General features: G+C 39.1%; 2 protein-coding genes and 1 pseudogene across 2 annotated transcripts; 1 reads left to right on the top strand and 2 right to left on the bottom strand.

Moving 5' to 3' along the window:
• Window positions 1-5,518: 5,518 nt before the first annotated feature.
• On the bottom strand, window positions 5,519-9,545 carry LOC121789315 (annotated as a pseudogene).
• A 5,880-nt stretch (window positions 9,546-15,425) lies between these two features.
• LOC121789307 (F-box/kelch-repeat protein At1g55270-like) lies at window positions 15,426-19,048 on the top strand. Its single transcript, XM_042187788.1, has 2 exons — window positions 15,426-15,902; window positions 17,632-19,048. The coding sequence occupies exons 1-2, from the start codon at window positions 15,834-15,836 to the stop codon at window positions 18,880-18,882; spliced, it is 1,320 nt and encodes a 439-aa protein (XP_042043722.1). The 5' UTR covers window positions 15,426-15,833; the 3' UTR covers window positions 18,883-19,048.
• A 317-nt stretch (window positions 19,049-19,365) lies between these two features.
• On the bottom strand, window positions 19,366-21,251 carry LOC121761600. Its single transcript, XM_042157237.1, has 2 exons — window positions 20,701-21,251; window positions 19,366-19,746 (listed from the first exon to the last, which is right to left on the bottom strand). The coding sequence occupies exons 1-2, from the start codon at window positions 21,175-21,177 to the stop codon at window positions 19,702-19,704; spliced, it is 522 nt and encodes a 173-aa protein (XP_042013171.1). The 5' UTR covers window positions 21,178-21,251; the 3' UTR covers window positions 19,366-19,701.
• Between the last annotated feature and the right edge of the window lie 3,400 nt (window positions 21,252-24,651).

The following is a 24,651-nucleotide window of genomic DNA, read 5'->3' as shown; positions in this document are numbered from 1 at the left end:
GCGCATGTCGGTGTGTGCTTGTAAGAGGCCGGCTTCATCGTGAGGTACCCCACTCCGTACGTTGGGGGCGGCCACGCCGTGGCTTGGACCGGCTTCATTATCGTCGTTGACCCAATTGGTCAGTTCGCCACCTTCATCTTCGACAATCATGTTGTGCATGATAATACATGCGTACATGATATCAGCAATGCATTGGACATCCCACAAACGCGTTGGACCCTTAATTGCCGCCCATCGAGACTGGAGCACACCAAATGCGCGCTCCACGTCCTTGCGCGCCGACTCCTGCCGTGCCGCAAAGTAGGCCTTCTTCGCATCTCCTGGGCATCGGATCGTCTTCACAAAGACGAGCCACCTATGGTATATCCCATCCGCCAAGTAGTAGCCCATATCATGTTGGTTGCCGTTGGCGACAAAACTGATGGCCGGACCGACGCCCTGACACTGCTCGTTGAAAAGTGGCGACGAGTTGAGGACGTTGAGGTCGTTGTTCGAACCAGCTATCCCAAAATACGCGTGCCAAATCCAAAGCCGGTAATCAGCTACGGCCTCCAGGATCATCGTGGGATTCTTTCCCTTGTAGCCGGACGTGTAGAACCCCTTCCAGGCTGCGGGACAGTTCTTCCAGTCCCAATGCATACAATCTATGCTGCCTAACATACCCGGGAACCCATGCTGACTCCCGTGCATCCGCAACAGATCTTGGCAGTCTTCGGGGGTAGGCTTTCGCAGATACTGATCACCGAATACTTCTATCACTCCCAGATAGAAATTCTTCAGACATTGCAAGGCAGTCGTCTCACCGATGTGGAGATACTCGTCCCACATGTCTGCCGCGCCTCCGTAGGCCAACTGCCGGATTGCCACAATGCACTTTTGAATAGGTGTGTGGCCGGGTCTGCCAGACGCATCGTGTCTGAAGTGGAAATACAGATATCGAGACTCCAAAGCGTTGACAATACGCATAAACAGGTTCCTGGTCATCCTAAAACGACGCCTGAAAAGGTTGGCGTTGAACCGAGGCTCCTGTGCGAAGTAGTCTTCGTATAGGCGCTGATGTGCAGCTACGTGATCCCGATCAATCACACTGCGGCGGTGGACCACTGGGGGAGGTCGAGGTATCGCCGGCTGCAAGGCCCTTTCCATCCATTGGTTTATCGCGTTGGTCGTATAGGCGTCCAACGCCTCGGCCATTCGACGTTCGTACTCCTCAGCATCCCCTCCGCTACCATCACTATTACCACCAGCATTACTCATTTTGCGTTGTTGATCTTGAACAGAAATTAAGATAGAGAGAGTACTCGTTAAAACAAGTCGTGCGAATGAAAATGACGAACAAAGCGCGTATATATAGTGTTTCGAAAAAAAAAATTTATTTTTTCGCGCTAGGCGGTGCGCTGGGCGATCCGGGCGCTGCAATAGCGCCGAACGGACCGCCCAGCCGACCGCCCAGCGCCACATAACCGCCCAGCGCTGCGCGGTTTCTCTCTCCACTCAGCCGCTGGGCGGCTGCAATAGACCGCCCAGCGAATCGCCCAGCGCCGGCGCTCGGCTGGGCGCCTATTGTGGATGGTCTTAAGGAAAAGGCTTGCGGAACAAGTGAGCTGAGTCAAAACAACAGCTTGTCAAGCAAGTACATGTATTAAATGTCAACAAACAAACCCAAACTGAATAGTAGTACTTGATAATAAAACCTTTTGGAGTCGTTTGGTTGTAAGGTTTCAGCTAGATTATAATCTTTATCTGCAATATACTCATTGTTTGGTTACTTGAGCAACATTGTTCATGGCCCGTTTTTAACTTCTGAGGCCCGCACTATTCATGTAATATTCGACTGGTTGGAATCGGGATTTTTTCGGCAGTTTATTAGCTGACATCGAACGGCGTGCCTGTTTAACACCCTTTTTCCCCAATTGTCCATCCCCATTTCAAATCGAATTTGAAATCTTCGCAGCTCAAATTGTTGGGGATTGTGTTAGGGAAACTATTAATCAACCTTCACTCCATGAACTTATTAGCCGTATTTGAGCTTATTTTCAAGTTTGCATTTGAGCTTATTTTTGCATTTGAGCTCAAGTTTGTTATTGTTGGGGATTGTGTTAGGGAAACTATTCTAGTTTGCATTTGAGCTTATTTTCAAGTTTGAACTTTAATCAACCTTTACTCCATGAACTTATTAGCCGTATTTTATGTAGCTGACTTCCCTGAACTTATTAGTAACAACTCATGCCTTTTTGAGCTAGTATTTTTGGATTAGTCTTTGTTTCAAAGCAAGCATATTTGGATTGTTTATATCTAATTATTTTTGCTAATGTTGCATTGAACTACTGTTATTTATCTAGACAAATATATTAGCTGCCTACATGATCTACAATAGATAAAATTTAATTTTGAATACAACACCAAATTTAAATTATCAAATTCAATTTCTAAATAAATAATTTCTCTTTTAGTCCTTTCACCAAAGAATGATAGGTATTTTTGGTGTATAAAATGACATAAAACTGATAAAATGATACTTTCAGCCTATAGAATGATACTTTCAGACGGTAGAATGATACTTTCAGCCTATAGAATGATAGGTATTTTTGGTGTATAAAATGACATTTTTGTTTAATAAAATGATACTTTTACCTTATAAAATGATAATCTAAGCGGATAAAATGACAGTTAGCTTATAAAAATGATAGTTTAGCTGGAGAAATTGCATATAAGCTGAAAAATAATACTTTAACGTGACAAAATGACATAAAACTGATAAAGTGATACCTTTTCCCGATAGAATGATACTTTCAGCCTATAGAATGATACTTTCAGCCGATAGAATGATAGATATTTTTGGTGTATAAAATGATATTTTTGTTTAATAAAATGATACTTTTACCTTATAAAATGATAATCTAAGCGGATAAAATGACAGTTAGCTTATAAAAATGATAGTTTAGCTGGAGAAATTGCATATAAGCTGATAAATGATACTTTAACGTGACAAAATGACATAAAACTGATAAAATGATACCTTTTCCCGATAGAATGATACTTTCAGCCTATAGAATGATACTTTCAGCCGATAGAATCATAGAATGATACTTTCAGCTGATAGAATGATAGGTATTTTTGGTGTATAAAATGATATTTTTGTTTAATAAAATGATACTTTTACCTTATAAAATGATAATCTAAGCGGATAAAATGACAGTTAGCTTATAAAAATGATAGTTTAGCTGGAGAAATTGCATATAAGCTGAAAAATGATACTTTAACGTGACAAAATGACGTAAAACTGATAAAATGATACCTTTTCCCGATAGAATGATACTTTCAGCCTATAGAATGATACTTTCAGCCGATAGAATGATACTTTCAGCCGATAGAATGATAGGTATTTTTGGTGTATAAAATGATATTTTTGTTTAATAAAATGATACTTTTACCTTATAAAATGATAATCTAAGCGGATAAAATGACAGTTAGCTTATAAAAATGATAGTTTAGCTGGAGAAATTGCATATAAGCTGATAAATGATACTTTAACGTGACAAAATGACATAAAACTGATAAAATGATACTTTTGCCCGATAGAATGATACTTTCAGCCGATAGAATGATAGGTATTTTTGGTGTATAAAATGATATTTTTGTTTAATAAAATGATACTTTTACCTTATAAAATGATAATCTAAGCGGATAAAATGACAGTTAGCTTATAAAAATGATAGTTTAGCTGGAGAAATTGCATATAAGCTGATAAAATGATACTTTAACGTGACAAAATGACATAAAACTGATAAAATGATACCTTTTCCCGATAGAATGATACTTTCAGCCTATAGAATGATACTTTTGCCGGGTAGAATGATAGGTATTTTTGGTGTATAAAATGACATTTTTGTTCAATAAAATGATACTTTTACCTTATAAAATGATAATCTAATACGGAATACAGTAATATAGTGATGTGTTAAACGTCTAAATACGCCGTATTAGTGGTTATTAGGTCAACAACTACACAAACTCATTAATGAAATATAGCTTATGGCCTTAATTTTGAATTGAATTAGATATATGATCTTCATAATACTGCCGAATGTTAAATTAATTTTGCAAATATTGTAAACTTATTCAAAATTTCATCAATAAAATAATTACTACTATTCGATAATCTATATAGGTAGCATTGGAGAGGGTTGAGGGGGTTGGATTGGACGTTAACCAACCCATCCAAAAAATCTAAAACTATCATTATTAAACAAAAGTATCATTTTACCATTTGAAACTATCATTTTATCCCCTCAAACTATCATTTTATAATGCAAAAGTATCATTTTATCATCCAAAAAATCTAAACTATCATTTTAAAACAAAAGTATCATTTTATCATTTGAAACTATCATTTTATCCCCTCAGATTTCAATCAAGGAGTGAGCGACAAACGGTCGAATAATCTAACTTGTGTGGGATTTAGCCCGTCAAAATAAGAGGAATTTTGCAGTAGTCGCCGCTTTACAGTGGGAGGCTGCTCCGAGAAACACCGCGCGAATGACAAAATTCACAAAGGGGTTCGCGGTTTTATTAGACTGCAATCCTGAAATTCCTCTGCAACCCTAGGGGCAAAAAAGGGATCACAAGTATACAATCTCTTTGAATACGGTCAACCAAATGAGGGAATTGGCCTTGTTTGTAATTGGACCTATATTCAACCAAACGGCCGCATTGTGAGTAGTCACGACTTCCACAGATTATACACCCAAAGATACCCGGTTTATAAACATTACCGCCTTAGTAACCAAACGACTCCTTTATATACTACTATAAAATAGATCATTCTTAAACCTAGGTTATTACTCTACTGGAGTATTTCTTATCTTAGACAGAAATTCAATCACAGTTCTTATTACCTAGCTCATGATAGTATTTTCCAATCCCCAATTTAAAATTTGTAAACAAATAGTGCCAATAAATTGTGTAAATACATACTAGTAGTAATAAATTAATACTCCGTATGTCTTTATTTATACGACATTGCATGCAGTTAGAGCATTGAATAGCTTTAATGATACATGAGACATAAAAGCACTCCATTAAAGAGATAACTAGACACTAATAATTTTTCTGATAAAAGATTCTCGCAAGTTGGCATGCGATAAATTTAAAAGGTGCTAATTATTTTGGATAAACCACCAATCAATGCATTAATCAGATTTGAAGCACCATGTTTCTGCAAATATCTGGTATTTAACAGTAAATCAGTGTAACTAAATGGATTTTTTAATCCGCTGTCCATCTCCAACCACCCTCCATTTTCTCTGCCTATCTCTGGTATTTATCAGTTAACCCACAAACCTATATCCTTTCTTTAATCAGCTGTCCAGCTCCAACTACTACACTCCCTCCATTTTCACACACACAAGTTGTATAGAATTCCCACAACCTTTCTCTTGCAACAACCTGTTCCAGCAAACAGTGGGCACGGATTTAGTCGACCGCAATATGAAGTTCAACCTCTTGAAGCAGAACATAGGGATCAAACAGCCTTTCATTAATACAAAAATAGGACCAATACAAGGCCACAAAAAAAATTAACAGCATCCTCTAGAAATATTTAACAACTTATAAAACTCTCTCCTCTACAACCTTTTGTATTTTCTCAAACGACAAGACAAGTATTGGAGAAAAAAAAAATTAATGTATCTCATACAACATATGTAAACAAAAAAATGGAAAAACGGGAAAGTGGAAGAAAATTCCACATTTTTGCATCAGTAGTGTACGCGAATGGAAAGCATAGCCAGCTCCACTGCCTCTTCTTTTGCAGTATGTCCCATAGTAACAGCTGAAACAAAGAAAGCAGCGCCAGACTTCTGTTTTGTTAAGCTTTCTTACTACCTGATGATCGATACTTGCAGTATATTTTTCTAAAATTATGGGCAGCTATGGACACACAAAACAGCTAGCAGACATCCGCCTTGCACAACTCGGCAGCCCCTCCAGCTACTTCAGAGAAAGTAATCTGGTGTTCTTCGAGTTACATCTGGCTCACCATGTCTGGGAGCTGGCTCAAACTGTAATTCAATAAGTGAAACTCAATAGAGGCTAAAGTCTCATGTTCAACAATGCCAGACACGAGGTGAAAAGGTAGGTAGTAGGTACACACACTACATGAGAGAGAGATAAGAGAGACCTGGAGGAAAGTATGACCCTTGCAGTCATCAACTTCAAGAATAGATGCCATGTTTCCACAGCGGTAACAATAATTAGGTGCACTAAAGATTGTAACAACCTTTTGATCCTACAAGCAAGCAACCAAAGCTATCAATCAGGTTGTTATTAAGAACATAGCAGTTAAGAAGTTCATATAATTACATGTGCCCAGTTAAATCCCTCCATAACCAGCTGGTGAGCTCTAGCAATAAGCTTCAAGTTGTTCCTATGGTTAAATTGCTCTGATATGTCCTGCTCAATAAACATGAAGGTAGTATTTTACTTAATTCTTCACATGAACAAAATTCTGGAGGATGAGCAACAAACAAATGATAAATACTTGGCCAAATGTGTATCCAGCTCCCCTAGGAGAGATACCCCAACCACATCGATCATCAGGATCAGACCACAAAAGGTCACACATAGGCCCTTCATGAGGAACTTCTTGAACACGATCGAAATTACGGATATTATCAAGAGTTTCTATGGATGGCGACAATCCACCATGGAGACAAAAGATTTCTGACTCAACCTAAAAGAAAGAATAAAATGGCATATTTCAGTCAATTTGTGAGGACATGGAAGAGGAGGTTATTAAGACTTCAAAAGCAGTGATGTATCACCATCCTTAACAAATATACTAACCAGTGCAGTAAGAGGGAAAAAATCAAATAAATCTGTGAAGGTCTTCCACATATTGGCGCTTCCATATCTTCACAAATCACAATAGAACAAAATTAACATAGAAGCTTACATCAAATAGCATAGGCATTTCAATATGGGTGATAGTGCATGCTAACACTTTGACTGTAATTCTTTTTCCTATGGTTCATAAAGATAGTCTATAGAAGAAACTCAAAGAACTTGCTTCCGTAGGCATTCATCATAAAAACCATAAACCTGAGTAATCTGCAAAATACAGATAACTCATTTTAGCACTAAGAATTGGAGGATTATTTAGGAACCACCGAGTAAAATTGAATTCAAGAAACTATTAACAGATATAATTTACTAAGAATAAACAGTCATTTGATCTAGAAAATCTGATGAGTAACTAGAAATGTAGCTAATGAAATTCCATGTCTTGGGTGCACTTTGGTGACCAAGATGTTGGGTCCTTCATCGTATATACAAGTTTACCTGACGGCTTTCATGATTTCCACGTAGAATAGTGATCCTTTGAGGATAACGCACTTTCAAAGCCACCAAGAGCTGCAATAAATATATGTACATTTCAAATTAAATTTAAACTCATGCATCCTAATTCCTGGCAGTAAATATATAATCAGGAAATTCTAGCAATGTACAACTAAGGTGATTAATATCAGACACTTTGGATAGATACCTGTTAGATATAGTACACATGTAAGACACTAGAGTTTCGCACACTAAATAAGTACAACAGTAATCTAAGAATTTCCATTTTAGTCCACCATAACCGCCTCCCCCCATCTGAGCCCTGAGGTCCTTTTTCACATACATACAACCAAGGTTATGATGTCTCTACCATTGTGCTAGTGATGCTACAAAAGGGTTCAAATCGCTGATATTAATCCTGTAAAACAACATATTCACTTCTTGTAACAAAAGGAATCCAGCAGAAACCCTTTGCTTCACAATTAAAACAGTCTAATTTCTCTATTCCATGCTTTAAGATCTCAATATGTTGGTGGAGTTTGTTTAAGAGCAATATCTCTCTTCATATAAGGGACATAACATCAGAGACAGATCATACTTAGAAGACAACACAAGAGAGTATTGCATAATTTGGACAAGTAAGAGAAATTATATGATTGATTAGCATTTAGGAAACTTAAATAAAACGAATTAACTAACCGACACTGTTTCCACTGAATAGTATCCTCGATCAACATAATCTCCCATAAACAAATATTTGTATCCGGACACTGCCAAAAATGTGGAAAACATTGATAAACATATGAATCCACTGAAGCGAAATCATAGAGACCAAATAGGATAAGCACAGCAAGGGATTTAAGTATATACCTTCCCACCAATCCGGAAAAGCTCAGCAAGATCATGGAACTGACCATGAATATCACCACATATAGTAACGGGGCTTTTAACAGGCTGCAAGGGATAAAAATTGATCAAATGAGCATTAAAGGTTAATTTACAACAAGACAACTACAACTCCCTAGGTACAGAAAAGAATAAAAAAAAATTAATGATTCCAACCAACAACCGCATTTGTATACTCAGTAACGTCAGAGTATATGGAGGAATACCTGCACATTGCTCTCTTGCATCAGGATCTCCTTGACCTTGCCACATAACACCCTTACCTAGTAAAATCAGAGGAGACCGCAGGTAAGGACCTCATTAACATGGAAGAACCTATACAAGCCTCGCTGTATGTATTAATCTAAATTGCATTTAGCATAAGAATATATAATAGTACTAGTTAAAAGTAGGGAAATCTTAAAATAAAACAAAACAAAATGTAAATATATTGGGAAGACTATAAGTGTTTTCACATAAAAAAATAGTATAACAAATAAGTTAATCACTTCCACACAGCAGCAGCTAGACACCAAAAACAAGTTGACCAAGTAAGGTGCGGTGTGTTAGCCGCGTTTGTATACTCACACAAGAATTAACAAATACGTATTTCTTTGTAAAAAAACAATATTCAGTAATGTAGGTTCTCATCTTTTATCCAAAATAACCTGTTTATACAGTCATTCTCGCCAGACAGAGATATTTTCTTCCATCTTTAAACACAACAGAATACCATTCCAACAAAAAGCATGCAACAAAAGCAGATACCCAAAACACATCCTGGAATACCTCAACTTTCTTAAAATTCTTTCAAACTCAGGATAAAAACGAAACTACGGTGAAGGGATTGAATTTTGAATCGAATGCAGTGAGCCACATAGCCGTAATTTACAATATAAGATTCTGTGAACCTAAAGAATCAGCTCAAATATTCCACACCTTAAATTCCCCCAAATGAATCTAACGTCAGAGATAGTGGATCAAATCCACCATGCGGCTCAATAAATTCGACTTCCATAAAAATCCAACATTTCAACCGAAAACCTAAGAATTCAAGAAGAATCATGGAGAAGAATATCAATAAGGGCAGGAATAAATACCTCAGGTTCGGATAAGTGTTTGCACTGCACGAGCTGCGCGATTTGTTCGTCGAGATTGCCATTGGTTCCCCCGCCACCGCTGGAGGCGACCGGCGCATCCATCAAGTATGGAATAAACCCTAGTTATACCGATTTTCCGATGCGATTGATTACTACGACGGCGTCATATTGTTCATGGCTTTTCTGGCTCTGAGACGAAGAGGGTGACATGTGGAAAGTAGAGAGTAGGAATTGCCCAAATTACCTAAATGCCCTTTCAGGTTGCCTTAATTCACAGTTAGTTGGAATTTCTGTGGCAACAGTTGTGGCTACGGATGATGTGGCATTATTTTTGGAGTAACTTTATTTCCACCTTTGAATTAAACAATTTTACTACTAGTAACTTTTTTTTAGGAGAGACAACATTTCAAATTTTACCTATGCATGATTCAACATCGTCCATATGTTTCATCCAGATATGCATTCCCCTTTTCAATTCAGAATGTTTGGCTAAATATATGCTCCTTCGTTCCACACGAATATACACTTTTGATTGAACACGAGTCTTAATACACAATTAGTAAAATGAGAGAATAGAAAGAAAATGTAATTAAATTATTATTAGTGAAGAATGATCTCACCTCATTAGGGAGAAGGGAGAAAAGAGTTTTCAAAATTAGAAAATACATGTTCTTATAAGACGGACTAAAAATAAAAGAATGCATGCTCTTGTGGGATGACAAGTGATTGTAAAAATTAGCGTTAAATGTGGAAAGACAAGACGAATATTAAACATTTAGCTACTTATATAATTGAATACAACAAATTATAAAGATGAATATATATCCACCTCAAAAGGGAAATTTTAATCATATGCTAAAAGTCATTACTAATTGAAGATGATTCAACTTTCTAACATTTCAATGAGTTTTTCATAATAATAATTGAACGGGCACGTTTGGTAGTCTAACTATGTTTCGGCTAGGTGGAATAATACTCATGACGTGTATCATGATTTGTGCTAATTAGATATCTTATTGACGTATTTGATAACTTAGTTAAAAATTCATTTTATTATGAATCCACGTTTGGTGTAAAAAATAGAAAAACATGTTATATATTTTGTGGACAAAAATGACCTCCGTACTAATCACTTTGGTTAATATAGTGGGTTGGGCATTAAGAGCATCCGCAATGGGCGGACGATGGCATGTCCGATGGCACGCATCGTCCGCGCCATCCATCGTCCGCACCCATTGCGGGTGCGCACCATAGGGCGCGGACGATAGTCGCGCCCTATACTTCGGTCGCGGAGGATAGCGCGGACGATGGCCATCGTCCTCGCCATCGTCCGCCCCATTGCGGCTGTCGCGGACGATGGCCATCGTCCGCCCCATTGTGGAGGTCGCGGACGATCGACCGCGGACGATGGCACGCGTTTTCATTTTTTTATAAATACCGTTCATTTGTAACATTTTATTTCACGCGATTTCATTTTCGAAACTTACATTTACATAATTACTACGAAATGGATTCAAGCTCCAATAGTCCTACGTTTAGCGCAGGGGCGCATTGGCCGGGTATAGAACCCGGTGATTATCGTTCGTTCGACACCAACACCCATTACGGTCCCGATTTCAGTACGGAATCGTATGGGTTGTCTGACATGGAGCCGTCTCCGCACAGCCCAACCGCAGCGGCCGATCCCGACCCCGCCGCGACCGCTTTCGCCCCAGCCAGAAAGAAGCGGAACCGGCAGCGGGCGCAGAAGTTGCCGCCTCCCAGTGATTGCGATGAGTACGCCCTCGGCCGTACGAACTACAACGACGACGAAACTCTCACTTTGGCCCGGTGTTGGGTAGATATATCGGAAGATCCGATATTCGCGAACAACCAGCGACAGATCGCGTACTGGGAACGCATCGCGGACCTCTACAATTCGGTCAAGCCGCCGACCGCGTACAAGCGCAAGCGTGAGCAACTCCGCAAGCACTGGGATCAAGTCAAGAATCAAGTGAACTTGTACGCGGCGGAGTTCGAGAAGTTCACGCGGTCACAGGTGAGTGGCGAGAGCGCGAGCGACGTGCGCACTAAAGCGATGTTATCGTACCGGTCGATGTTCGGCGATTTCAAGCACGAGGCCATCTGGGCGCTCTTGAGGGAGAAGCAGAAGTTCCAAGGTGGAATTCTGCACACTGGTGCGCCGAAGAGGACGAAGGTCACCGAAGTTGGTGACTACACGAGCAGCGGCAGTCACCCGGTTAACCTCAACCGGACGTATGTGGATGAAGGGAGTTCCGGCACACCGGTGTCCTTCCGGAGTCCTCCCGGCGTCAAGGCTGCGAAGGCCAAGGGGAAGGCGACCGCGACCTCATCGTCGACCGCTGCAACCCAAGCTCCGGTCCCGGTAGAGCTCCCGACTCAGACGACCACCGCGTTTGAGTCGTTAGCAACAGCGTCGATGGCAAGGACGATGTTGCAGACGCACAAGGCCCTCAAGAAGTGTACCGACCCCGACGAAGCCGAATATCTCCGGGCGTTACTTGATGAGCTGCGTCGGAAGTTGGGAATTGGTCCGACTTAGTTTTTTTTTTATTAGTTCAATGATGTAACTTTTTTTATTAAAACTTCGCCGTTTGTTATTTAGACCATTTTTTATTTACTCGTTACTTGTTATTTGAAAACAGTTAAATTAATTAAACAAAACAATAAAATGATGATGTGGCGCGCCATAGGGCGCACCTTAGGGCGCCCCACTGCAGGTGGGGAGATAGGAGGATAAAACTGCTGACGTGGCGCGCCATAGGGCGCGCCTTAGAGCGCCCCATTGCTAATGCTCTAATTGGAATTCCTCCTACTGTTTAGATCCAACCCATGAGGCAAGTATTCTAACCCACGAAAATGGTGGGCTAATTTTTCATGGTATAATACTCCCTCCGTCCGTGATTGAAAGTCTCATATTTGATCGGCACGGGTTTTAAGAAATTGTTTAACTGTATGTAGTAAAGTGTGTAGAAAAGTTAGTGGAATTTGAGGTCTACTTCTATATATTGCTTTTATAATAAAATGTGAGTGAAATGAGTTAATGGAATGTATAGTTCATTTACCAAATCTAGTAAAAATGAAATGGGACATTTATTGGTGGACGGACGAAAATGAAAAAATAAGATATTTAATAGTGGATAAAGGGAGTAGTACTACTACATTTTTTGGCGGGCTAGATACATAACAAAGATCACTCAAAAAATTAACATACTTATCAAACACGTGGCAAACCCATAAGGGCACCCGCAACGCTGTGCCGTTGCGGTTCCTATGCCGTTCCGGCGGAACGGTTCCGCGGCGGCATGCGTTGCGGGGTGCGTTCCGTCGCCGTTCCGTGCCGTCGCCATTCCTATGCCGTGCCGCGTTCCGTTCCAGAGGAACGTGGAACGGAACGTTCCGCCACGCGCCGAGGCGACGTGGCGGCCTCCCATTCGACGCGTGAAGCCCACTCGCTGGCCCACGAGTGGGCTTCGTCCGGTGACGCAATAATTAAATTTTTTTTAAAATTCGAATTTAATAAAAAATTTTTTTTTTTGCAACGGTAATGAGACCGTTTTTTTATATCCGTTTTTTATTTTTTTTTTATTTTTATTTTATTTATTTACTCTATAAATACTCCTATTTCATACTCATTTCAATCACAAACACACATCTATTCCTCTCTATTTCCACCCCAATTTTCATCTCAAATCAAATTTTGGCGGATGAAATTATTAAAGTTGTGTACTTTTATTTTTTTAGGATTTTAATTGTGTGCTTTTTATTTTTTTAAGTTTAAGTTGTAATTTTTTTTTAATGTTGTGTGTTTTTTAATAAAGTGTGTTTGTTTTTTAATAAAGTGTGTTTATTTAAATTGAATTGGGTTGGAAATAAAAAAAAAATGAAATTGAATGAATAGTAATTTAAGGAACGGTTAAGGAACGGAGGGTTGCAGGTTCCGTTCCTTAGTTAAGGAATGGAGTAAAAAAGTACAGTGGGGCCCTCAAATAGTGGTTTAAGGAACGGTATAGGAACAGCGTTGTGGATGGCCTAAAAGGCTCATTTATCTTGTTCCTAACAAATTATTTGGCCAGCATAATTGATAAAGTCAGGTAAAATTGGACTTCTGTAACATTAAATGAGAACTTATGCAAATTCATAGATTGTCTCTAAAAAAATCAACATAAAAATATGACTATGATATCTTTCATTTGATGCTATATATGTAAATGCGTTTTAGTGTAGAATATTCTGTGATAAAAATAGTATAAATTTTTTGAGAATTATCTTATAAAATCATTGGAAATAGTAAAACTGAAACCATCCCTAAAATATTTAAAGTATGAAAATATTTGAGGTTTTTTAATATTATTATTTTGGAGTGCCCTAAATCATCTGTTTTCCACTATCCATTCTCTTTGAACCCTAAACAAAGTAAAAAAAATATTTAATCTAATATAATTTTAATTGGTGTAGACTTTGTTTTGATTGACGTTCGATTATGTCATAGAAATTAGTCAGCAAGGAGGAAGTATAATTTCACATAAATTTGAAAACTAAAATGCAAAATTAGAATTTAGTAAAAGTTTGAAATAAATATCAATATTTCATTTTCCTTTCACTTTCATCGTACTTTTTTTTTCTAATTTTCAGAAAAAAATAATAACATGATTAAAAATACTTGATATTTTGAATTTTACTAGTAGGTGCCTTTATTTAGGTAGATGTAGTGAAGGTGGATGAAGGGCGGTCTGTTTCATTGATGTTGCCTTATTAACGTCGTGGTTAGTTAACAAATACTACTATTTCATAATTTAATTTTCTTCTCAAAATTACACGTGTGCCTAGTTGTATTAAAATTAAATTTAATACATGCTATGTGAAAAAAATAGTACTACTCCGTAGAATATAAAGCTACATATATTAAAATACACATCTGTTGTGTACACGAAGATTTATAATTCGTCTATCTTATTCTTAAAGCCAGTGGACAACAAAAATTATGCTCCCTCTGTATTCATGTAATTAAGTACTTTCTTCATGATAATGAGTAGTTTTTCATTAGGACAACAATTAATAGCGTTAATTTCTTAAATTATTTCATCTTATATTTTATCCATTCTTTAATTATTTATTTTATATTTGTATTCTACTTCAATCTCTCCTTATTTAATCCACTAAACATTTAATTTTTTAATTTACATGTCTGAAAAAATTGTCCAAAGAGTCTACACAATAGTGGGATGAATACTATACTTATTAGTAGTAGTAAATATGACTAGTAACTCATATGCTAGGTGATGTTCGGTTTGCAAGATAAAATAATATCAAGATACAATCTAGGATTGAGTCTTGAGATTATTTTAATTATAGGGGGTTAGTTATGATTAATTATCCCATGATTATCCATCTAAGATTGAGTTGTGGGGTTAAATCTCATGAACCAAACACACTATAAATTTAATCCCGGATACAATCTTGCAAACCGAACAACCCCTATGTATTGGTCAGTATTATCATTATCCGACGTTGAATACACGTTAGAAATATAAAATATTCAAGGCCAAAAAAGGCTGATTATAATATTATTATTAGAAATTTAAAAGGTACATTCAAGAATATTCACCTTTATTTTGATTTGATTTTTTCATCTTGACTTTCAAATTCACACCAACCCATTAATCAAATTGCACATTATATACACATATAGTAATAGATTTTATGCTTTAAAGATCAATCTCATTCCAGCTTTGAATTTGGATTCTCCTTATCTAGACATTTTAATTATCCAGCATTAATTGTTGACCATAAGAAACTCGTTTCATAATACTAATACATCCCACTTACCGCGTTGATGACACCATTTATGACAGAATCACAACAATAATTTCCTTTAATGTAACTGAATCAAATTTATTTTCACCTTAATTACAACTTAATCTAAAAAATTACTTGCACTGCAATATTATAATTTTTTATAGGAATACTACTTCCTTCTCTCTCACACAAAGACACACTTGATCCGTTGAATTAATGCACAGATTGTAAAAAAATCTGAACAATTTCAAAATAAAATTATGAAAAAAAAACTCACAATCTGCAAGTGCGTTGACACTAAAGACAATGGGTCCAGCTGTAATCTCCAGTTTAGCCTTTTTGGTCAGAGAAGCGAAAAACCATAGCGTTTTTTTTGTGTATGTATATGTCTGTTACGTGTGTATCTGAGCTGAGCTGTGTAGAGGAGATAGATGCCCTAACATTTCCCAACTCCCAAGCATAAATTTTGCTGTTGGGTTTTCTTGTTTCTCAAATGGGTCCCCCTTGAAAGGGGTTTAATTTTAGGGCTTGAGTGATTCTTCCCTGTTTCCCATCTCCATATGTTTGGTGCTCAAGACGTTCTCACCACCAACTGCTGAATTGTTCAGATTTCAAGATTTTGGCTTTCTGGGTTCTTGATCTGAGATTCTTGTCATTTTTCATATATATGTATGAGACTGCATTTTTTATATGTCTATGGAGCAAACAATTGAGAGATCTCCTAATGGGCTAAGGGTTTTCAGAGTTCAACCTCCACTGGTGAGCCTCGCGGAATCTTTTTGAGCTCTTTAATTTCTTCAATTTCACGTGTTTCCGATGTTCCCTAAATGAATTTTTTGGTTGTGTGCTATCTCTTGATTATATGCCTCTGCGTTTTCTGTGGTGAAAGTGTTTTGGGTTTTTCATTTTTATGAAATTTGTGATGTTGTTTTGTTTGAGAGTTTTGATGATTTTCCTAGATTCCCACCTGGATTTTGTGAAGTATGAATTCTAATCAGTTTGACTTGACTCACCATTGATTTGGTTAGGAGAGTTGCTCTTACTCATTACAAGATGGATTGTCTTGGTGCATTCTCCATGGCTGAAATGTGCGTGTGTGTGTGTGTGTAGATGGTCATTTTTGTGTATAATCTTGTTTAACAAAATCAAAGAAATCAATAGTGGTTAATGGAGATATAGCTAAGTTAATGCTACTCGATCCATTCACAGCTTGATGAAAGCATCGTTTACACTACTCATTTGGAGGTATTAACTTGGTCAGAAACTACGAAGAGCATAAATATTGAAAGAGGGTGGTTTTGTTTTCTTTCCCTATGTTTGTGAGAATTGAGAGTTATCTTGATAGAGCTGACCAGTAGAATTCCTGTGACATATGTTAGGTGTATTTAAGAATGAGCCATATGCCTAAATCATGGTCATTGATTAAAAGTCATTTTAAGATGAGATTCTTGAAAATCTCATCTTATCAATGCATGCAAGTGATATCTCAAGGGATCTATCTTCGATTTATGATTGAAAATCAATCACATTTGGACATTTGTGGTTTACTGCCACAGTATTGCATGAGAATTTAAGCTTGAAGGCACATGAGTGACAAGATATAGAATAAAAGGCATCTTAAGATGAGATTTTTGGTGAAGTGAGTGATGAGTTTGAAAGTTCTTGATTCTTTTGTGTAAGAGTAATTGGACTTTAGTATTAGTTGGATCTTATTCTTCCTTAATACTCCCTCCGTCCCTTAGCAATAGAAACTCTTTCCTTTTTGGTCCATCCCCTAAAAGTAGAAACTTTCTATGTAAGGAAATTTCTTTCTCTCTAATGAGGTGAGACCCATTTTCCACAAACACACTTTTCTTTCTATCTCTCTCTTACTTTCCCAATTTTGCATTAAAACATGTGTTGTTTCAAAAGTTTCTATTTTTAAAGGACGGAGGGAGTGTGATTTTTGCCAAATTTGGTTGCAGTTACAGTCATCCTTGATGGTGAATAGTGGAGTCGTTTCACCATTCATGTGAATCTTTAGCTCTTGCCTGAATTCATTTGGCTATAGCTTTGCATGAAAAGTGTAAATTTCTCCATGTCTTTGAATTATATATAGCTAATGACAACTGGCCGAATCAAATTTTATAAAACGTAAAACCATTAATCCCTTGTTTTCTAATCTATGCGCTCTACCTGCCTACTCAGTTCAATCTCTTCACCTTGATGAATTCGCTGTAGAAACCTAGGACTCTGATTTACCATGCTACTGGTGATGTATCTGTCTGGAATGGAGTTAATGTGGCGCCTTTTAAATCTGTACATTGACAATGAATTTATAAGAGAAGAATATATTAGTACTTACTTTTCAAAGTGTTCGTTGTGGTGCATAATGCATAGTAGTGATTGTTCTGCAGAGTCTAATAGGTAAAGATCAGATGAAGTATGCAAATGACATGTCTTTCCTCAAATAATTTTGTTTAGCAACTAAGGTTGGAAATTTTTGCAGGTTGATTCTGTATCATGTTACTGCAAGGTGGATTCGGGGCTAAAAACAGTAGTTGGGGCAAGAAAATTTGTCCCGGGTTCTAAGATATGCATCCAACCGGATATCAATCCTCGTGCACACAAGACAAAGAACTCTCGTCGGGAAAGGAACAGGGTGCAGCCACCACTTCTACCAGGACTGCCTGATGATCTTGCGATTGCTTGTCTGATTCGAGTCCCTCGTGTGGAACATAATAAACTTCGTCTAGTTTGCAAACGGTGGTTCAAGCTCCTAGCTGGGAATTTCTTCTACTCACTTAGGAAGAGTCTCGGTATGGCAGAAGAATGGGCATACGTAATGAAAGGGGACCGTGATGGGCGAATCTCGTGGCATGCCTTCGACCCAACCTACCAACTCTGGCAGCCTCTTCCGCCCGTCCCACCAGAATACAGCGGGGCTCTTGGATTCGGCTGTGCTGTGCTTAGCGGCTGTCACCTGTATTTATTTGGTGGGAAAGACCCGCTAAAGGGATCGATGAGACGAGTTATATTTTACAGTGCTCGGACAAATAAATGGCACCGGGCCCCAGACATGCTCCGGAGAAGGCACTTCTTTGGCTCGTGTGTCATCAATAACTGTCTCTACGTAGCTGGGGGAGAATGTGAAGGGATTCAAAGAACTTTGCGATCCGCGGAGGTATATGATCCGAACCGGAACCGGTGGAGCTTCATTGCTGATATGAGCACAGCAATGGTGCCATTCATTGGGGTTGTGTATGATGGGAAATGGTTTCTAAAGGGGCTTGGATCCCACCGGGAGGTTCTGAGTGAAGCCTATATACCGGAATCCAACGTGTGGAGTCCAATAAACGACGGGATGATAGCTGGCTGGCGCAACCCGAGCATCTCCATGAACGGGAAGCTCTACGCTCTGGACTGCCGTGACGGGTGCAAGCTGAGAGTGTATGACGAGGGTTCGGACACGTGGAACAGATTCATCGACAGCAAGCTCCACCTGGGGAACTCTCGGGCCCTGGAGGCTGCAGCCCTGGTGGCCCTGAACGGGAAGCTGTGCATCATCCGGAACAACATGAGCATCAGCATAGTAGACGTGTCGAGCTCCGACAAACGAGTTGAGAGCAATCCTCAGATATGGGAAAACATAGCGAGTAAAGGCCATTTTAGGAATCTGTTCACGAATCTGTGGTCGAGCATAGCTGGGAGAAGTGGATTGAAGAGCCATATTGTGCATTGTCAGGTGCTTCAAGCGTGACTCACCTACCTACATATTCAACCCAATCCCCTTCTCATTATTGTAAAGTTGTAACGACTTGTAAAGAGCAAGATATTTGGGTTGGCCTTCGATTTTGAGGTCCTCAATCTTGATCTTCAAGGGCAAAACAAAAAAGAACAAAAAAATTATTTTCTTTCTCGTATTATTAATGTTCATATTTTTTTCCCCTAAATTAAAAGTCGATTAAAGATCAATTTTAGTTTCATGACTTTTCATATGTGGGATTGAGAACTCTCGTACAAAAGTAACAAAACTCTTCTCTTATTAAAAGATTAATATTCGTTCTAACTTCTATTGGAAATGGCCTTAGTTTATGGCTCACTTGTTTTTGTCTATCTACTTGACTAAATGAATTGATGTGTGTAGTAATGAATTCACTCACATATTTTACAGCATATTTGTATTACAGATTCAAAGTGTATCTTTCAATGTTTGGCATAAAATATAAGGAAGAAGGAATGCTAAAACTATAACACACAATATTGATCCATTATTCAATTTCACAGCCATCAAGTATATATGCATACCAAGTCAAATGTAGGACAATATTATTCCAGATTTCCTTCAGTCATAAAACAGTACAAGGTTCTCCATCTGATACTCAGATGACAGATCTCAGATTCAGACATAAGTTTGATATAGTCCATTAAACACGACCTCCTTGCTTCCTCGTATAAATGAGAGACAGCTCGAGCTTAGCTATTTATACTAAACCTACATAGTTGCACTGCATGAGCTTTCAGTGGAAATGGACCGCATAGCAGAATCCTCAGATACATGGAGTTTACTTTCAGTTGGCTATTCGGTTACAAGCATCGGGATGTCATCAATTGAAGTTGGCATCTGCAAGAAACAGACAACTTAGCAATTGCTATGACAAAGTTGAATCTCTAACATGTTACCATCTCAAAATTTGCACAAACATTTATTGGGTTCTGTAACGGATTTGAGAAAGTGCAAAACTTATGTCGAACCAAAACAATCAGCCAAGTGGGTGTGATCCTGGAGCTGCTGACATTGCATCCTTACACGGAAAATCCATTCACTATAAAATTTGTCAAATATAAAGAACACTGACAGACAGCCTTTCTTATTAGAGTTGACATTGGTTGCTCAACGCTGAGTTTATCTAGCATCGGTACCTTGTGATACAGAAATGCATGAAATTTTTAATTTGCATTAATGTAGCAGCTTATTAGTTGAATACTACAACATACATACATACATACATACATACATACATACATACATACTAAGTTTGAATCTTTCTTTACATGACATCTAATGCTACAACTCGACTACACGAGTGACTATCACACCAACCATATAACCTTCATGCTAAGAACCCAAAAATTCCTCAACGTACCTAGCTATCTACAAAACACAGAGCCCGCAGCAGTTTAAACTATCGCCCGAACGAAACAATTCGATTCAACTCTAAAAATAAAGATACTTTCCACGTCTCATACATCTCTAGATCTACAAGTTCCACTTGCTAAAAATTCATGATGTTCTTCTACATCTTAAACTCCTCAGATAAGATCAAATCGTAATACAAAATCATCTTCATTAATCTATTGAAGGCACAACAAGTGAAACAGCAACTCAGAGTAGGTGGTTTTAACTTTGGTTGGTTTTATCAATTTAGTGATCGTGAAATATGAGAAGTAACCCTACACCTCTGAAATCAGTCTACAGCATCCGAATTCACAACATAGGAGCAATCAAACATTCAATAAATCAGAAGCCCCAATATCCAAAACCCTGATTAAAGGAACTGGGAGAGCAACATTGTACCTCAACAACAGGCATCGAAGTCACGGCCTTATCTGTGCAAGAGCGAACAGTCAGGAACTGGTCAACCTCGAGCTCCTTGTTGATAATCCCGACGGTGAAGTAGATGCTTCCGGAAGGCGGCAAGTCAACCTTGATCTCATCGACATCGAACCAGAAGAAGTAGAATCTCTGCACCTGAATTCCCTTCAAATTGGTGATCGAGCCGATACTGAGCTTCCCGGTGATCTTCTGTTCGTAATAGACGAGGTAATCAAACTGAATGTAGCAGGGATTCTCCAAATAGACTTCGAATTGACCGTCGTCGGAAAGCGTGTAGTTGACGACGGAATCCGGCAGGAGGCCGCTGGGGAGGCTGAATTTGGGAAGGATTTCGTAGACCGTGGGCTTCGGAGCTGGTGGATCGGTGGGGGATGAAGCGCAGAGGCTTAGGAGTGAGAGGAGGAGGAGGAGAGAGAGGAGCTTCATCTTCGACGCCATGGATGGTAGAGTGTAGACAATCTCTTCTGTGCTCTCTAGTTTCGAGTTATACAGTATTTTCCCTCGAAGACACCAAGCTAATTTAAACAAATTGGTAATGATAAGAAATTGAAAATAAATTTTTTAATTAACAGTATTTCATTTCATGAAATTTTGTACGGCGCCGCATATATCGACCTTAGAGTGTCCACTATAAGGCGGACACGCCCAATAGCCCCGCCCCAGTTTTTGTCAATAGCCCAAATTTTGTTGTCCATAGCCCCAAAATTTTGTGTCCGGCACTATAGTGGACACCTCCAATAGCCCCAAAATTTTATAATCAACTTTTATTTTATAATATTTCAAGTAATTATGAACAACTTTATCGGGCTATACGTAATTAGAAGAAGCCGACTATACGAATTAAAAATAAAAATAAAAATAAAATACAAATTAAAATTAAAATTAAAATTAGGATTACACACTAAATTATATTTAAAATTAAAATCACACACTACATTGAATCTAGCACAAATCACTATCAAGTTTACACAACGCCACCACCTCCCCTACGTGCCCACACTTCTTCAATCAAATCGGCCTGCATTGTGTTATGTGATGTGGTCCTGCGCATATCAGCGAAGCGTTGGATCAAATATTCATTGCTCCGTGGTACGCCCATCTGGATCGGCGCGGAGGCGACACCGTGACTTGTACTTGCACCCTCTTCCGGCGCCCATCGCTCTGCCGCAAATCCTTCATCTTCTATTATCATATTATGCAATATGATGCAGGCTAACATAATATTCGCGACATCATCTTCGTGCCAAACTCGTGCCGGACACCGTATAATAGCCCACCGCGATTGGAGGACACCAAAAGCCCGCTCAACGTCCTTCCTAGCACTCTCTTGTTTGTGCGCAAAATATTGTTTCTTCGGTCCTACCGGTTGGCGGACAGTCTTCACGAATACGGGCCACCGCGGATATATTCCATCTGCCAAATAGTAGCCCCTACTGTACTGCGTACCGTTGGCTACGAAGCTGATTTCTGGCCCCTCCCCCCGGCACTCCTCGTTGAAGAGAGGCGACGACTGAAGAACATTGATGTCGTTGTTCGAATATCTCGGGTGGATAACGGGGGTTATCCACGAAGTAATCATCCATTAAACGTTGGTGAGCACCGACGTGGTCTCGTGGGATTGTCCGCCGATGAGTAATGGTGCGAGGGATCGGATCCTCCGCATCCTCCGCCTCCTCCGCCAAACGGGCCGCTACCTCCTGGGCGGCCTGGTGTTGCACCTGTTGAATCAGAGCATTCCAGTTGTCTCTCCACAAATTGTTCATTTCCGACCCCAAATTGTAGTGAGAGAAATTTGTATAGATGTTGTGTTTGAATGGTGTGAAAATAATGAATGGAGTGGGGTGTATTTATAGGTGAATTGAAGTGAAAAAAAAAAATAAAAAATCGCATGCAACCGCCGCGGCTAATGTCTCCACTATAGGCGCCGCGCCTATAGGCGCGGCTATTGCACCCCCGCCGCGTCCTCGCCGCGCACACGGCTATCGCGCGTCCGCCGCATCTCGCCCCACTCGCCGCGTCCACCCCCGCGCCGGACACCCTTCCCACTATAACCCGCCCCGCTTCCGCCCCGCTTTTTCCCCCAGCGCGGCTATAGCCGCGCCTCATTATAGTGGACACCCTTATAGTTTAACTTAAAATTTGAAATCATTGGGGCAGTTTATATTTGACTAAATGTCCACTTTAGTCTTTTAACATATTGCAAATTTTTTTATTTTGATTCAAAACATTATCTTTTGAATTATTTGGTCTCTCACAAATAAAAATAGGTCACATTTGATCCATTTTGGACGGTTCCGTCAAAAATTTGACGGAAAGCCTAAACCCAAACCTTCCTCACCACCTCCGCCACGACATCCATCTTCCATCATCCCTCAGCCTCACCCACCGTCGTCAACGTCTCATCCCTCAGCCTCACCTAGGTGTGCACACGGTTCATGAACCGGCGGTTCACGGTTCACGAAATGCATGAACCGGAACCGGCCCGCCTAGGGTCCCGGCGGTTCCGGTTCAAAAAACCGGCGGTTCAAAACCGTGTTGACAAATTTTACTGAAATTACACGATGTAATATTTATTCAAAAATGTACGACTCCAACGTGTAATATTTATTCAAAAATGTACGATGAAAGTTGCAATTTTACTGAAATTACACGTTTACAAGTTACAACAATTACAAATCGAAAAATTTAAATACAAGTTACAACAATTACAAATCGAAAAATTTAAATACAAGTTACAACAATTACAAATCGAAAAATTTAAATACAAGCTACAACAATTACAATTTACAAGTGTTGACAAAAAAGACTTAGAAGTTCTTATTAAAAAAATTATAAGTATATATACTCTTAATCGGCGAAGGAGATCTTTCTACATAACTAAATTAAGGACATCTTTAGCAATTCAACTTTAAATGTTGAGTTTAGTCTAACAATCAACAATTATAGTAGAATTGTCAAAAGTTTCCCGGATTTAGCCGTATAGAGAAATCTACTTCATCGACTAGAGTATATAATTGTATTTGCATATTTTTAAAATAAGAACAAATGGGAAAAAAAGAAATAAAGGAAAAAGGACTTGAACTCAACTTAAATTTAAAATTTAAGTTGAGATGCCTACGTATCCCCAATGCTCATTTGCAGTAGGGAATCAAAGCCCACGTAGTTCTCTTACCTTACTTACCTATTTGGCATGGCCGGCGGCGGTTTACGGTTGGCCTACGATTCATCCCCGGTGAATTCATCTTGTGATCCCTCTTGACGATCATCCCAATCATTTTCTTGTTCTCTGACGTCGGCTTTGGCCCAATCATCAAGTAACATCACGGCTTCCATATTTTTCGCCGAGAGCTTACTTCTTGATTCATCCAACACACGCGAGCCAACAATAAAAGCGGACTCGACGGCGACAGTGGAAGTCGGAACAGAGAAAATCTCCTTGGCCATTGACTCAAGGATGGGAAAATCTTTCTCGTGGGTTCCTCACCAATCGAGGACGTCGATTTGGGCCGGAGGAGTAGGACCTTCATCACCAAATGAAAAGAGTGAATCGAAATATAAATCCAATTCACTTACCATACCTGAGCTCCTTCCGCCGGTGCTGTAGCTGTATAGGTCGGCTAGTTGGGACGCGGCGTCGGGGTCATCATAATCGGCTTGAAATGCAAAGCCATAGTTATGTTGTGGAGGAGGGGGGTCTTCTGACTTGGTGGGTGTTGTTATACTTGGTTTCATATTCGGTGTAGAGAGCGCGCAAGTTAAACTCGAAGGTTTGTTGGATAATGGACCGGTCCGGGAGGGTTATTTGAAGGTTTCTGAGAGGTCTACTCAAAATTCGTCACTGGTATCGGATTGGAGTGCTTGAAGGGGGCCAAGATCAATTGAATTCAAGTTGTAATAATAAAAATCCAAAAT

This window comes from Salvia splendens, chromosome 2 (genome assembly GCF_004379255.2).
Source record: "Salvia splendens isolate huo1 chromosome 2, SspV2, whole genome shotgun sequence".
Lineage (NCBI taxonomy): Eukaryota > Viridiplantae > Streptophyta > Magnoliopsida > Lamiales > Lamiaceae > Salvia > Salvia splendens.
The sequence above is the reverse complement of the archived record's forward strand: the minus strand, read 5'-3'. Positions and strand labels throughout refer to the sequence as shown.

What these genes read in the sequence shown, in the direction of transcription:
- LOC121761600 (XM_042157237.1), bottom strand. Translation starts at nt 21,177, where the DNA reads ATGGCGTCGAAGATGAAGCTCCTCTCTCTCCTCCTCCTCCTCTCACTC. An exon ending in CTTCGATGCCTGTTGTTGAG is followed by an intron (nt 19,747 to 20,700) that starts GTACAATGTTGC and finishes TGTTTCTTGCAG; the next exon opens with ATGCCAACTTCAATTGATGA.
- LOC121789307 (XM_042187788.1), top strand. Translation starts at nt 15,834, where the DNA reads ATGTCTATGGAGCAAACAATTGAGAGATCTCCTAATGGGCTAAGGGTT. An exon ending in TCAGAGTTCAACCTCCACTG is followed by an intron (nt 15,903 to 17,631) that starts GTGAGCCTCGCG and finishes AAATTTTTGCAG; the next exon opens with GTTGATTCTGTATCATGTTA.